The 14,268-nt window shown below is 49.0% G+C and overlaps 1 protein-coding gene across 1 annotated transcript in view; it reads left to right on the top strand.

Moving 5' to 3' along the window:
- The window catches only part of PRIMPOL (primase and DNA directed polymerase), a 157,510-nt gene that overhangs the window by 93,298 nt on the left and 49,944 nt on the right, over window positions 1-14,268 (top strand). The window contains 1 exon segment of the mRNA XM_030191501.1: window positions 10,604-10,840. Within this exon segment, the coding sequence (XP_030047361.1) occupies window positions 10,604-10,840 (237 nt within the window).

The raw sequence follows: 14,268 nt of genomic DNA, 5'->3' as shown, positions 1-14,268 counted from the left end.
GCCGCAGCCACTGCTTCCCCCTTCACACCCCCCCCCCCCCCGAGGTCGCCTCTCTCCCCTGCCCCCCTCCAGCCACCCAGGTTGTCCAGCGAATTCTTCGGGGCAGGCAGGAAAGATCCCCAGTCTTGCCTGCCCGCGGCCGGCGCTGACCCTCCCCCTCTTCCGAATCGCTCTTCAAAATGGCCGCCGAGACTTCAGCTGGAAGTCTCGGTGGCCATTTTGAAGAGCGATCCGGCAACGAGGGAGGGTCAGCGCCAGCAGCGGGCAGGCAAGACTTGGGATCTTTCCTGCCTGCCCCGAAGCATTCACTGGACAACCTGGGTGGCTGGAGGGGGGGCAGGGGAGAGAGGAGAGTCGCTGGACATGGGTGGCTGGAGGGGGGGGGGCAGGGGGAGAGGAGGGTCGCAGGACATGGGTGGCTGGAGGGGGGCAGGGGAGAGTGGAGAGTCACTGGACATGGGTGGCTGGAGGGGGGCAGGGAAGAGAGGAGAGTCGCTGGACATGAGTGGCTGGAGGGGGACAGGGCAGAGAGGAGGGTCGCTGGACATGGGTGGCTGGAGGGAGGGCAGGGGAGAGAGGAGAGTCGTTGGACATGGGTGGTTGGGGGGGCAGGGGAAAGAGGAGGGTCGCTGGACATGGGTGGGTGCTCACAGAGAGTCTGTGTATCGCACACATACTCTCTCACACTCTCTGTCTCACACTCACACTGTCTCAGATACGCAGTCGCACACATTTTCATTCTCACACACACACACACTCTCACAGACACACTCGCAACCAGTCTCACTCTCTGTCACACACACACACTCGCACATTCACTCTCTCTCTCTCTCTCTCTCTCAGTCACTCTCACACACACTCAAACATACACACTCCGAGGGAAAACCTTGCTAGCGCCCGTTTCATTTGTGTCAGAAATGGGCCTTTTTTACTAGTGATCAAATAAATGAAAGATCACTCCATGGTGCACCTTGAATACTGTGTTCAAGTCTGATCACCACATCTCAAAAAACAGATATAGTGGAATTAGAAAACGTACAGAGAAGGGCGATGAAAATGATAAAAGGGATGGGACGACTTCCCTATGAGGAAAGGCTGAAACAGCTTGGGCTCTTCAGCTTCATCATTTTTATTGTTATTCATTGTTATTTATAAGGAATCTTTATTTGTTCATTTGTGATAATAGATCGGACAGTCACACAATCATGGAAGAGTGGTTTTATAATTTTGGATAGTCACATTTCTCCGAGGACAAGCAGGCTCTAATATTCTTACATGTGGGTCGTCGTCCACGATGGCCCAGGAGACGGAAAAACTTCAAGCTGGAGAACCTTTGCGAACATTCCGCCAAGCGGGCCAACCCACCATGCATGCGTGGGCGGCTTCCTGCCCGCGACGCGAACGTGCAGCAGTTAGTTTTCTTTCCTCCGCGGTCCTACACGGTCTGCTTTTTTTCTACCGCTGTAGTTTCGGCTCTGGGAGACGACGACAGTGTTTAGCGCTGTATTCTTTGTTTTTTCTTTTATTCATCGCCTTTTTCCTGTAGTTTTTTCCTTTTCTTAGAATTTTCTTCATCCTTTTTAAGTTTCGTTTATTTTCGTCACGGCCGCTTTTTAGGCCGCTCAGCCGGGTCTTTTTCCCTTTTTTTGTGCCCTCTTGATAGGCATCATCGAGCCTTTTGATTTGCCAATGCTATTTTTCCACCCATGTCATCGAAGACTCCCAGCGGCTTCAAGCGTTGTACTTGCTGCAACTGGACCATCTCGAGCACCGACCCTCACGTTTGGTGTCTTTTTTTGTTATTTTTGTACCCCGCGCTTTCCCACTCATGGCAGGCTGAATGCGGCTTACATGGGGCAATGGAGGGTTAAGTGACTTGCCCAGTCACAAGGAGCTCTTCAGTGTCTAGGGCTCGACTATCTTCCAGTTTCTTGTAAATTGTGTAAGTTAATGAAGAAACGGACCCAAGTGGCTCGGGAGGCTCAGCGTGAGAGACTTATTCCTGACCGGTCCGGTCCGGTCCTTCGACCTCGATACCGAGGGCATCGGCGTCGACGTCGAGGGAAGCAGCGACACTGAGAGCGCAGGTAATGGCTGCCAAGAGACTGCATCGAGCTGGGCACAGTGAGGCATCGAGTGGGTCTCCACCCATCTTGAGTCCTCCTATGCAGGCCCCTGGGACCGACCTTTGTTGGACCCGGACCAGAGGAGGCGTGAGGATTCCACGTCATCCTCATCGGTACCGAGGAGTGTCGATGACGGACGTCCAGTGAAGGTGAAGAAGCACCGTCATCGATCTCCTTCCAGACACGGTACCGAGAGCTCCGGGAAGCATCGGCGCCGGGAGGACCGCTCACTCTCCATTCAGGAGGTGCTGAAGCGTCAGTCATCTGGCGGCAGCCAGGTACCAGCTCTCGAGCCCCAGCAGATTCTGGCACTGACACCTGCACCGGCCCCACAGCCTTTTCCGATGGAAGCTCTCAATGAGTGTAATCGGGCCCTTCTTCCAGAGCTTCTGGAAGGGTTGCTTTGTTAGTCTGCCTCGGTGTCGGGGGTACTTGCGCCTCCCGTACCGATTGTAGAAGAGGCATCTGGGCCATCACTACTATTACTACTACTACTACTATTTAGCATTTCTATAGTGCTACAAGGCGTACGCAGCGCTGCACAAACATAGAAGAAAGACAGTCCCTGCTCAAAGAGCTTACAATCTAATAGACAAAAAAAAAATAAAGTAATCAAATCAATTAATATGAACGGGAAGGAAGAGAGGAGGGTAGGTGGAGGTGAGTGGTTATAAGTGATTACGAGTCAAAAGCAATGTTAAAGAGGTGGGCTTTCAGTCTAGATTTAAAGGTGGCCAAGGATGGGGCAAGACGTAGGGGCTCTGGAAGTTTATTCCAGGTGTAGGGTGCAGCGAGACAGAAGGCACGAAGTCTGGAGTTGGCAGTAGTGGAGAAGGGAACAGATAAGAAGGATTTATCCATGGAGCGGAGTGCACGGGAAGGGGTGTAGGGAAGGACGAGTGTGGAGAGATACTGGGGAGCAGCAGAGTGAGTACATTTATAGGTTAGTAGAAGAAGTTTGAACAGGATGCGAAAACTGTGAGGAGGTCCCTGCCCTCGGTGTCGCTTGCCACCCGGGTCGACTCCCCCTCGAGGTCGGTGGAGGAAGCTTCATCGGAGTCCAGGCAGGGGTCGACTTCTCGACATCCCCCAAGAGGTCGTTGATCCTCGAAGTCGAGGCAGGTTCGGGCTGCTGTTAGGGAGCTTTTGTCCGATACCGAAGAGGAGCGCTCATGGGGAGAGGAGGAAGACCCCAGGTACTTTTCGTAGGAAGAGTCCTGCGGGCTTCCCTCTGATCCTACTCCACCGATTGAAGTAAGGATGTCTCCACCTGAGAGTCTTACTTTCTCATCCTTTTTGCGGGAAATGTCTAAGGACATTCCATTCCCTATGGAGGTTATGGATGAGCCCAGGGCTGAGATGCTCGAGGTCCTGGATTATCCTTCTCCACCTGCAGAGGTTGCAACGGCCCCCCTGCACAATACACTCAGGGAAGTGCTGATGCGGAATTGGTCTTGCCCTCTCTCAAATCCTGTGGCCCCCAAGAAGTCCGAGTCCCAGTACAGAGTCCATGGAGAGCCTGTAATGGTGAAGGCCCAACTTTCTCACGATTCCATGGTGGTGGACTCTGCTCTCAGAAGAGCCAAGAGTACTAGAGACTATGCCTCGGCACCCCCCAGGCTGAGAATGTAGGACCTTGGATTCTTTTGGGAGGCATACGTATCAGGCCGCAATGCTCGCTGCCAAGATCCAAACATACCAGCTCTACACGAGCATTCACTTACGAACTCGGTGAGGCAACTGTCTAGTTTAGTTGAAGCACTTCCTGCGGAGCTTGCTGAACCTTTTCACCAGGTGGTCAGGCAGCAGAAGGTGTGTTGCAAATTCCTGGCCAGGGGGTTTTATGACACTTTTGATGTAGCATCCCGAGTAGCTCAGTAGATCAGGCGACCCTCAGGGGGAGGAATGCTGGCTTCGGCCTTCGGCCTAACCCCTGGTAAGCCTTCCTCAGCTGAGAGGTGCCCAGCTCTACCACCGGCTGCCTTTCAGGTGCTGTGGAGGACTTGCAGTCATCTGCATATCCTTTACAGCCTTCTCCGGGGTGACTCCCAGGTTTACTCCGATCCACTCAGGGCCTCCGCTCTTGGTGCCGCGGGCCTAACGGCGCGCGGGGCATTTTTCTCTTTACATCTATTTTCTCCCAGTCACTACTGACCTCACCCAATTATACCTAATTCTGAATCACACTATGGCCCCTATACACATTCTCTTCCTTGCCCTGTCCCTTCCTAATCTTTTCCCTCACCCCCTACTTCTCTCCACTACAGGAACTCACTGCCCATCCATCGACTTCATCACCTCACCTTCTCCCCAACCTTCTTCCTCCCTCTTAGCTTTTAATCTTCATCTCTTTCTTCCTTCCATTTTGCCTTCCCCATTCCACCTAAATACCTCTCGCCTTCAACACCTTCATGGCCACACCTCTCCTACTCTCCTCCGCTCTCTTTTACTCCTTCTCTTACTCTCAGCCGGTGACATCAATCCCAATCCTGGCCCTCCTCACCAACTATTATCTCAACTCTACAGATCTCACCATGACCTCTCTAACCTCATCACTATTCCTCTACTATACTACTACTACTATTTAGCATTTCTATAGCGCTACAAGGCATACGCAGAGCTGCACAAACATAGAAGAAAGACAGTCCCTGCTCAAAGAGCTTACAATCTAATAGACAAAAAATAAAGTAAGCAAATCAAATCAATTAATGTGAATGGGAAGGAAGAGAGGGAGGGTAGGTGGAGGCGAGTGGTTACAAGTGGTTACGAGTCAAAAGCAATGTTAAAGAGGTGGGCTTTCAGTCTAGATTTAAAGGTGGCCAAGGATGGGGCAAGACGTAGGGCCTCAGGAAGTTTATTCCAGGCGTAGGGTGCAGCGAGACAGAAGGCGCGAAGTCTGGAGTTGGCAGTAGTGGAGAAAGGAACAGATAAGAAGGATTTATCCATGGAGCGGAGTGCACGGGAAGGGGTGTAGGGAAGGACGAGTGTGGAGAGATACTGGGGAGCAGCAGAGTGAGTACGTTTATAGGTTAGTAGAAGAAGTTTGTACAGGATGTGAAAACGGATAGGGAGCCAGTGAAGGGTCTTGAGGAGAGGGGTAGTATGAGTAAAGCGACCCTGGCGGAAGATGAGACGGGCAGCAGAGTTTTGAACCGACTGGAGAGGGGAGAGGTGACTAAGTGGGAGGCCAGCAAAAAGCAGATTGCAGTAGTCTAAATGAGAGGTGACAAGGGTGTGGATGAGGGTTTTGGTAGAGTGCTCAGAAAGAAAGGGGCGGATTTTACGGATGTTGTAAAGAAAGAAACGACAGGTCTTTGCAATCTGCTGGATATAAGCAGAGAAGGAGAGAGAAGAGTCAAAGATGACCCCAAGGTTTCGAGCTGAGGAGACAGGGAGAATGAGAGAGCCATCAACAGAAATTGAAAACGGGGGGAGCGGGGAGGTGGGTTTGGGGGGGAAAATGAGAAGCTCGGTTTTGGTCATATTTAATTTCAGGTGGCGTTGAGACATCCAGACAGCAATGTCAGACAAGCATGCTGAAACTTTGGTTTGGATGCAAGGTGAGATATCAGGGGTAGAAAGGTAGATTTGGGAATCATCAGCATAGAGATGGTAGGAAAAGCCATGGGATGAGATTAATGAACCAAGGGAAGAAGTGTAGATAGAAAAGAGGAGGGGACCAAGAACAGAACCCTGAGGTACGCCGACAGGCAGAGGGATAGAAGTAGAAGAGGATCCACCAGAGTGAACACTAAAGGTGCGGAGGGAGAGGTAGGAAGAGAACCAGGAAAGGACAGAGCCCTGGAATCCAAGTGAGGACAGGGTATCGAGAAGTATGCTGTGATCGACAGTGTCAAAAGCAGCGGAAAGATCAAGAAGAATGAGGATGGAATATTGACCTCTGGATTTAGCCAGTAATAGGTCATTGGAGACTTTAGTAAGCACAGTTTCGGTTGAGTGGAGAGGGCGAAAACCAGATTGTAGTGGGTCAAGAATAGCATGTGAGGAGAGAAAATCAAGGCAGCGGCGGTGAACAGCACGCTCAAGTAATTTGGAGAGAAAAGGAAGGAGGGAGATAGGTCGGTAATTAGAGGGACAAGTAGGGTCGAGTGAAGGCTTCTTAAGGAGAGGTGTGACCACAGCATGTTTAAAGGCAGCAGGGACAGTCGCAGTGGAAAGTGAGAGGTTGAGAATGTGACAGATAAAAGGAATAAGAGCAGGAGAGATGGCATTAAGAAGGTGGGTGGGAATGGGATCAGAGGAACAGGTGGTACATTTTGAGGAAGAAAGGAGAAGTGTAGTTTTTTCAATAGTAACTTCAGGAAAGGAGGAAAGGGAATGAGGGGAAGGAGAGAGAGGGGAACGGACTAGTGGAGGGAGAGGTGGTGAGGTAGAGAAAGCAAGGTTTATCTTTTGAACCTTGTTGTGAAAGAATTCAGCAAGGGTCTGAGGAGATAATGAAGGGGAAGTTGGGGGAGGGGGCACCTTGAGGAGAGAGTTCAATGTGGTGAAGAGAAGTCGAGGATTAGAGCCAAGAGAGTTGGTCAGTTGGATATAATAATCCTGTTTGGCACATAAAAGAGCAGATTGGAAGGAGGACAGCATGAACTTAAAGTGTAAGAAATCAGCAAGGGCCCGAGATTTCCGCCAGAGGTATTCGGCGGAGCAGGTACAGGAACGTAGGTAGCGGATATTAGAAGTCATCCAAGGTTGGGGTTTTGTACGCCTTACAGGGCGGGTCATCAAAGGTGCAAGAGTGTCTAAGGCAGAGGATTGTTGTAAGAAGAAACAGCCTCGTTGACAGATGTGGATGGTGCCACAGTAGAGAGGAGGTTTGAAACATGGGAGGATAGAGATGAAGGGTCAATATCGTGAAGATTCCTAGATAAATTAGATAAGATAGGACGGGACTGGGAGGGAGGAGATTTAAGTGTGAAAGTTATAAGATGGTGATCAGAGGAGGGAAGATCAGAGGCAAGGAAACTAGAGGGTGAACAGTTGGAGGAGAAGATGAGATCAAGACAGTGACCATTTTGATTAGTGGGGGAGGTGGAGCATAGTTGGAGATTAAAGGAGGACGTTAAAGCGAGTAACTTGGAAATATAAGAGTTGGAAGGATCATTAGCAGGAATATTAAAGTCACCAAGGATGAGAGAGGGGGAGGAAGGATCATGAAAGAAGGCAAGCCAGGCGTCAAAGTCACTGAGAAAGGATGAAAGGGACTTATGAGGGGGACGATAAATGACCGCTATTCGAAGAGGCAGAGGAGAGAAAAGGCGGATAGAGAGGACTTCAAAGGAGGAAAAACAGTGAGATTGAGGTGGAAGAAGGGGTTGTCCATTCCAAATTCCTCAGCCACAAAAAGTGCTGACGACGGATGCATACCTCCTGGGATGGGGAGCTCATGTAGATGGACTTCACACTTAAGGAGTTTGGTCCTTCCAGGAAAAGGGTCTTCAGATCAACCTCCTGGAATTGTGAGTGATCTGGAACGCTCTCAAGGCTTTCAGAGATCGGCTGTCCAACCAGATCATCCTAATTCAGACAGACAGGTTGCTATGTATTACACCAGCAAGCAGGGGAGCACTGGATCTCGCCCTCTGTGTCAAGAGGCTGTCCGGATGTGGCTTTGGACTCACCATCACGATATGTTTCTCCAGGCCACATATCTGGCAGCTGTAAACAACAGTCTGGCTGACAGGTTGAGCAGGATTATGCAACCTCACGAGTGGTCACTGAACATGAACGTTGTCCGCAAAATCTTCCGAGCGTGGGGCACCCCCTCGGTGGAACTTTTTGCCACTCAAACCAATCACAAGGTCCCTCAATTCTGTTCCAGACTTCAGGCACACGACAGACTAGCATCAGATGCCTTTCTCCTACATTGGGGGAACAGGCCTTCTGTATACGTATCCTCCCATACCTCTAGTAGGGAAAACTCTGCTGAAACTCAGGCAAGACCACGGAACCATGATTCTGATTGCACCTTTCTGGCCCCATCAGATCTGGTTTGCTCTTCTTCTGGAGTTGTCCTCCGAGGAACCGTGGAGATTGGAGTGTTTTCCGACCCTCATCACTCAGAACGAGGGGTCGCTTCTACATCCCAACCTCTAGACTCTGACTCTCACGGCCTGGATGTTGAGAACTTAGAAGTTGCCTCTTTAGGCCTTTCAGAGGGTGTCTCCCGAGTCCTGCTTGCTTCCAGAAAAGATTCCATGAAAAAGTGTTATTCTTTTAAATGGAGGAGGTTTGCCGTCTGTTGTGACAGCAAGGCCCTAGATCCCTTTTGTTGTCCTACACAGACCCTGCTTGAATACCTTCTACACTTATCAGAGTCTGGTCTTAAGATCAACTCCGTAAGAGTTCACTTTAGTGCAGTTAGTGCTTACCATCAACGTGTAGAAGGTCAGTCTATCTCTGGACAGCCTTTAGTTGTTCGCTTCATGAGAGGTTTGCTTTTGTCAGAGCCCCCTGTTAAACCTCTACCGGTGTCATGGGATCTCAACGTCGTCCTCACCCAGCTGATGAAAGCTCCTTTTGAGCCACTGAATTCCTGCCATCTGAAGTACTTGACCTGGAAGGTCATTTTCTTGGTGGCTGTTACTTCAGCTCAAAGAGTCAGTGAGCTCCAAGCCTTAGTAGTCCATGCACTTTATATTAAATTTCATCATAACAGAGTAGTCCTCCGCACTCACCCTAAGTTCTTGCAGACAGTCTGCCCAGCTGTTTGTTTCTTTTAATCCCAACAGGATGGAAGTTGCCATTGGAAAACGCACCATCTCCAGTTGGCTAGCAGATTGCATTTCCTTCACTTATGCCCAAGCTGGGCTGACTTTAGAGGGCCATGTCACGGCTCACAATATTAGAGCCATGGCTGCATCAGTAGCTCACTTGAAGTCAGGCTGCAACATGGTCATCGGTCCACACATTCACATCTCACTACTGCCTTCAGCAGGATACCCGATGCAACAGTTGGTTTGGTCAGTCGGTGCTGTAGAATCTGTTCGGGGTTTAGAATCCAACTCCACCCTCCTAGGCCCATTTCTGTTTTGTTCCAGGCTGCACTCTCAATTAGCTGTGTTTCTTTTCAGGTCAATCTAAGTTATGTCCTCGCCATTGCGAGGCCCAATTGACCAATGTTCTTTGTTTTGAGTGAGTCTGGGGGCTAGGGATACCCCACACGTAAGAATATTAGAGCCTGCTTGTCCTCGGAGAAAATGAAGATACATACCCTTAGCAGGTATTCTCCGAGGACAGCAGGCTCAATATTCTTACAACCCTCCCTCCTCCCCGTTGGAGTTGTTCCTTATATGTTTTTGCTTTTTATTGAACTAAGTGCTGCACGTTCGCGTCGCGGGCGGGAAGCTGCCCACGCACGCGCGTTGGGTTGGCCCGCACGGCGGAAAGTTCGCGAAGGTTCTTCAGCTTTGAAGTTTTTCCGTCTCCTGGGCCGTCGCAGGCGACGACCCACATGTAAGAATATTGAGCCTGCTGTCCTCGGAGAATACCTGCTACAGGTATGTATCTTCATTTTATTGTCAATACTTGAATAAACCAGCAATCCAACAATGCTGAAAAATGTTAGTTTGTATATATCTTAGTAAGTCTGGGCAATAAATTAAAGCAAATTGCAAATTTTCTTTTAGAAATATATCAGTGAAGTATGGAAATATGAAATATTTCCTGATATTTTCTTATTTAAGTATGATCTATCATGTTTTTTTGATACAGGTTTTAGCCCTGATTATAATTAAAGCAGGTTGCAGTGAATTATTTGTACAGTAAAAGTTCTGAAGGAAGCCACCTTTTCATTGTTAATGGCCATTAATTTTAATAATTAGATGTCTTTCATTTTAATTCCTTACAAAATTCTTCCATATATCTGAAGCAAGTTGGTTGATACAGAAAATAACGTAAGCGGCAAAGAATCTTTGTGATTGAAGTAGATCTTTACCATTAGACCTTGTTTTATTTGATTATCTGACAAAAATCTGAGTATTAAAATTAATATCCCTAGGAGCAGATTTTAGGTTCCTCCACAGTGTGCAGGAGATATGAATTTGGTGTGCAGTGGCAGGTAATTTAGTGCTAATGAAGGCTGTAGTCTGGAAGGAATGTTCCTGCCCAGTCCTTGGACAGCAGAGATCAGTATGGGCAGTCATCCTGAGTACCTAAAGAAGGAGAAGAAATTGAAATGCAAAATGCCTGTTAGTAGTAACTTAGTTAAAAGGAAAAAATGTACTGTTTCAAATTGTTAGTGCATTCCACTTTGGTTATAGAACAATCTTCTTACATGCAACATTACTGTCCTGAGAGTAATCTCAAACTTGACACTTCCAGTTGTAGCAGACTGGCACATCTGTGATCTCAAAAAAAAGAAACAAAGTGAATTTGAAAAGATTGTTTCAAGTGTTTTTAGCATCTTTATTGAGTTTACTGTTTTAAAAGAAACCCAATTTTTTTGTTGTTGCTTCTAGGTTATTTTATTCATAGTGTTTTACAACCAGCACTTTCCTTAGTCGACAGTAAAACTAATGTGATGCAAGAGAAAGAAGCAGACAGTGCCGCCTTCTCTGCTTTCAGAGAAACACTTGAGACCAGTATCTGCCCAGTAAAGGATAGCAGAAGAATATGGGTGCCTGCGGAGAGCTCTGATCTATCTTTCTTAATAGTAAAAGATGAAGAAGGTGGCAAGAAATTATTTGTAGATTTGGGTATGTATAAGATTGCCAGGGATACTTGTAAACTGGACAGAAAGTCTAACTACATGCTTTTTTTTTTTTCAGAGTTTTTATTGAACATTTTCAAATTGTACCAGAGGTAAAATAAATAAACAAACCAAGAGAACAAGCTGGCTGTTAACACAATATTCTCCGAGGACAAGCAGGCTGCTTGTTCTCACATGTGGGTCGACGTCCGTGTTGGCCCAGGAAGCGGCAAATTTTTGCAAGCAAAAAAGAAAAGTTTTGCCAGTCTTCTGGTGCGCGAACGACTTCCCGCCCGTCATGCGAGCGTGCCCCTTCAGTTTTTTCTTGTCTGCAGACGAGGTGACGGGGGTTTTTTTCTGTGCTTCTCGTAAGGCCCAGGAAAAGAGTCTGACGACTTGAATTCTATTTTTCTTTATTTGTCTTATTTTTTCTTTAAAAAAAACAACAACTCCTGTAGCTAACTCTTAGTTTAGCCCCCTTTTAAAGTTTACTTTCTTTTTCGATGCGGCCGGTTCTCCCTTTCTTTTATGCCCTTTTTCTTTTAGTAGGCACAATAGCGTCTTTTGATTTCGCCGAAGCCGTTTTTCCTTTCATGTCATCGAAGACACCCAGCGGCTTCAAAAGTTGTACTCAGTGCAACTGGACCATCTCAGGTACCGATACCAATGCCCGGTGTATCCAGTGCCTTGGGCCCGACCATAGCCCAGCTGCTTGAAGTCTGTATCTTCGTATGAAGAAACAGACCCAAGCGTCTTGAGAAGCCCAACAAGAAAAGCTTTTTGGGACTTGGTCTGGTCCCTTGACAAAGGCGTCGACATCGAGAGGAGCATCGACGTTGGGAGCTAAGGTAATGGCTGCTGAGAGACCAACTTGCACTGGGAGCAGTGAGGTGTCGAGTGGGTCTCCACCTGCCTCGAGGCCTACTGTTATGCAGGCCCCGCGGGACTGACCTAAATCGGCCCCGGCCCCAAGGAGATGTGAGGATTCCACGTCCTCCTCATTGGTACCGAGGAGTCTCAATGATGGGTGTCGAGCGAAGGCGAAGAAGCACCATCATCGTTCTCCGACACACGGTGCCGGGAGTTCTGGGGCGTCGAGAGGATCGCTCCATCTCTATACAGGAGGTGCTGATGCATCGGTCTTCTAGCAGCCTGGTACCTGCTCCCGAGCCTCGACAGATTCTGACACCACCTGCTCCACCGACCCCGCAGCCTTCTCTGATGGCGGCTCTTGACGAGCGCATGCGGGCCTTGCTTCCACAACTTCTGGAAGGACTGCTATGTCAGTCAGCTTCAGTGTCGGGGGTGCTTGCGCCTTCCATACCATCTGCTGCAGCGGTGGCTTGCACCTTCCGTACCATCTGCTGCAGCGGTGTCTGGCCCTTCTTCTGCGGTGAGGTCCATGGCCCCGGTTCTGCCTAGGCATCGGCGTCGGCTGCCACCCAGATCGACTCCCCTTCGATGTCAGTGGAGGAAACTTCGCGGCAGGCCGAGCAGGCGTTGGCCTCTTGACATAGCCATCGAGGACATCGTTCCTCGGCGTCGAGGCAGGCTCAGTCTCAGAGTACCTTAAGAGAGGTCTTATCCGATACTGAACAGGAGCATTCGTGGGAGTCAGAGGAACATCCCAGGTGCTTTTCTTCTGATGAGTTCTATGGGATTCCTTCTGAACCTTCCCCTCCACCAGAGAGGAGACTATCTCCACCGGAGAGTCTATCCTTTTCCTCTCTTGTCCGGGAAATGGCTACGACTATTCCCTTCCCTGTGGAAGTTGAGGAAGTTCTTCAAATAGTACGGTTAGGTTCTTCAAATAGTACGGTTAGGATACACCCTCAATCTGGAATCCAAACCTCCAAATTGCCCACCAGGAGCTCATTCTTACAGCTCCCAGCACAAACAGGTACTTGCAGACGAGCTCTCAGCCCTTCTAGAGGCCCAAGCGGTCAAACCCGTTCCACCAGGGGAAGAAGGGCTGGGATTCTATTCCAGGTACTTCCTTGTGCAAAAGAAAACAGGGGGGATGCGCCCCATCCTAGACCTAAGGGCCCTGAACAAATTTCTTGTCCGAGAAAAGTTCAGGATGGTTTCCCTGGGCACCCTTCTTCCCATGATTCAGGAAAATGATTGGCTATGCTCTCTGGACTTAAAGGATGCTTACACACACTTCTTGATACTTCCAGCTCACAGAATCTTCGATTTCGGCTGGGAACACAGCACTTTCAGTACCGTGTACTGCTCTTTGGTCTGGCGTCTGCGCCCAGAGTGTTTACTAAGTGTCCAGCGGTAGTCGCAGCATTGCTACGCAGACTGGGAGTGCATGTGTTCCCTTATCTCGACGATTGGCTGGTGAAGAGCACATCGGAGACGGGCGCTCTACAGTCCATGTGAATGACTGTTCAGGTGCTAGAGCTACTGGGGTTCGTGATCAATTACTCCAAGTCCCATCTCATCCCAGTTCAAAAGTTGGAATTTATTGGAGCTCTGTTGAACACGAAGACAGCTCGAGCTTATCTTCCCGAGGCAAGGGCAGACAACCTTCTGTCCCTGGTGCCCATAGTTCGAGAATCTAAACAGATCACGGCTTGGCAGATGTTGCGACTCCTGGGGCACATGCCCTCCATAGTTCATGTAACTCCCATGGCATGTCTACATATGAGATCAGCTCAATGGACCCTAGCTTCCCAATGGTATCAAGCTGTCCACCGACTTCTGGAATTCCCTTCACTTGTGGACAATTTGATCCAATTTGACCTTGGGACATCCATTCCAAATTCCTCAGCCACAAAAAGTGCTGACGACGGATGCATCCCTCCTGGATGCATCCAGGAGACGACAGATACATCCCTCATGTAGATGGGCTTCACACTCAACTCAAGGAGCCTGGTCCTTTCAGGAAAAAGGTCTCCAGATCAACCTCCTGGAGTTACAAGTGATCTGGAATGCTCTAAAGGCTTTCAGAGATCGGCTGTTCAGTCAAATCATCTTGATTCAAACAATCAGGTTGCCATGTATTACACCAACAAACAGGGGGGCACTGGATCTCGCCCTCTGTGTCAGAAAGCCATCCAGATGTGGCTTTGGTTCGTCATCACGGCATGTTTCTCCAAGTCACTTATCTGGCAGGCGTAAACAACAGTCTGGCCGACAGACTGAGCAGGATAATGCAACCTCACGAGTAGTCTCTGAACATGGGCGTAGCCCGCAAGATCTTCCGAGAGTGGGGCACCCCCTCGGTGGATCTTTTTGCCACTCAAATCATTCACAAGGTCCCTCTGTTCTGTTCCAGGCTTCAGGCCCACAACAAACTAGCATCAGATGCCTTTCTCCTACATTGGGGAACAGGCCTTCTGTATGCGTATCCTCCCATACCTCTAGTAGGGAAGAGTTTCACTCAAGCAAGACTGTGGAACCATGATTCTCATTGCTCCCTTCTGG

This window comes from Microcaecilia unicolor, chromosome 2 (assembly GCF_901765095.1).
Source record: "Microcaecilia unicolor chromosome 2, aMicUni1.1, whole genome shotgun sequence".
Lineage (NCBI taxonomy): Eukaryota > Metazoa > Chordata > Amphibia > Gymnophiona > Siphonopidae > Microcaecilia > Microcaecilia unicolor.
The sequence above is the reverse complement of the archived record's forward strand: the minus strand, read 5'-3'. Positions and strand labels throughout refer to the sequence as shown.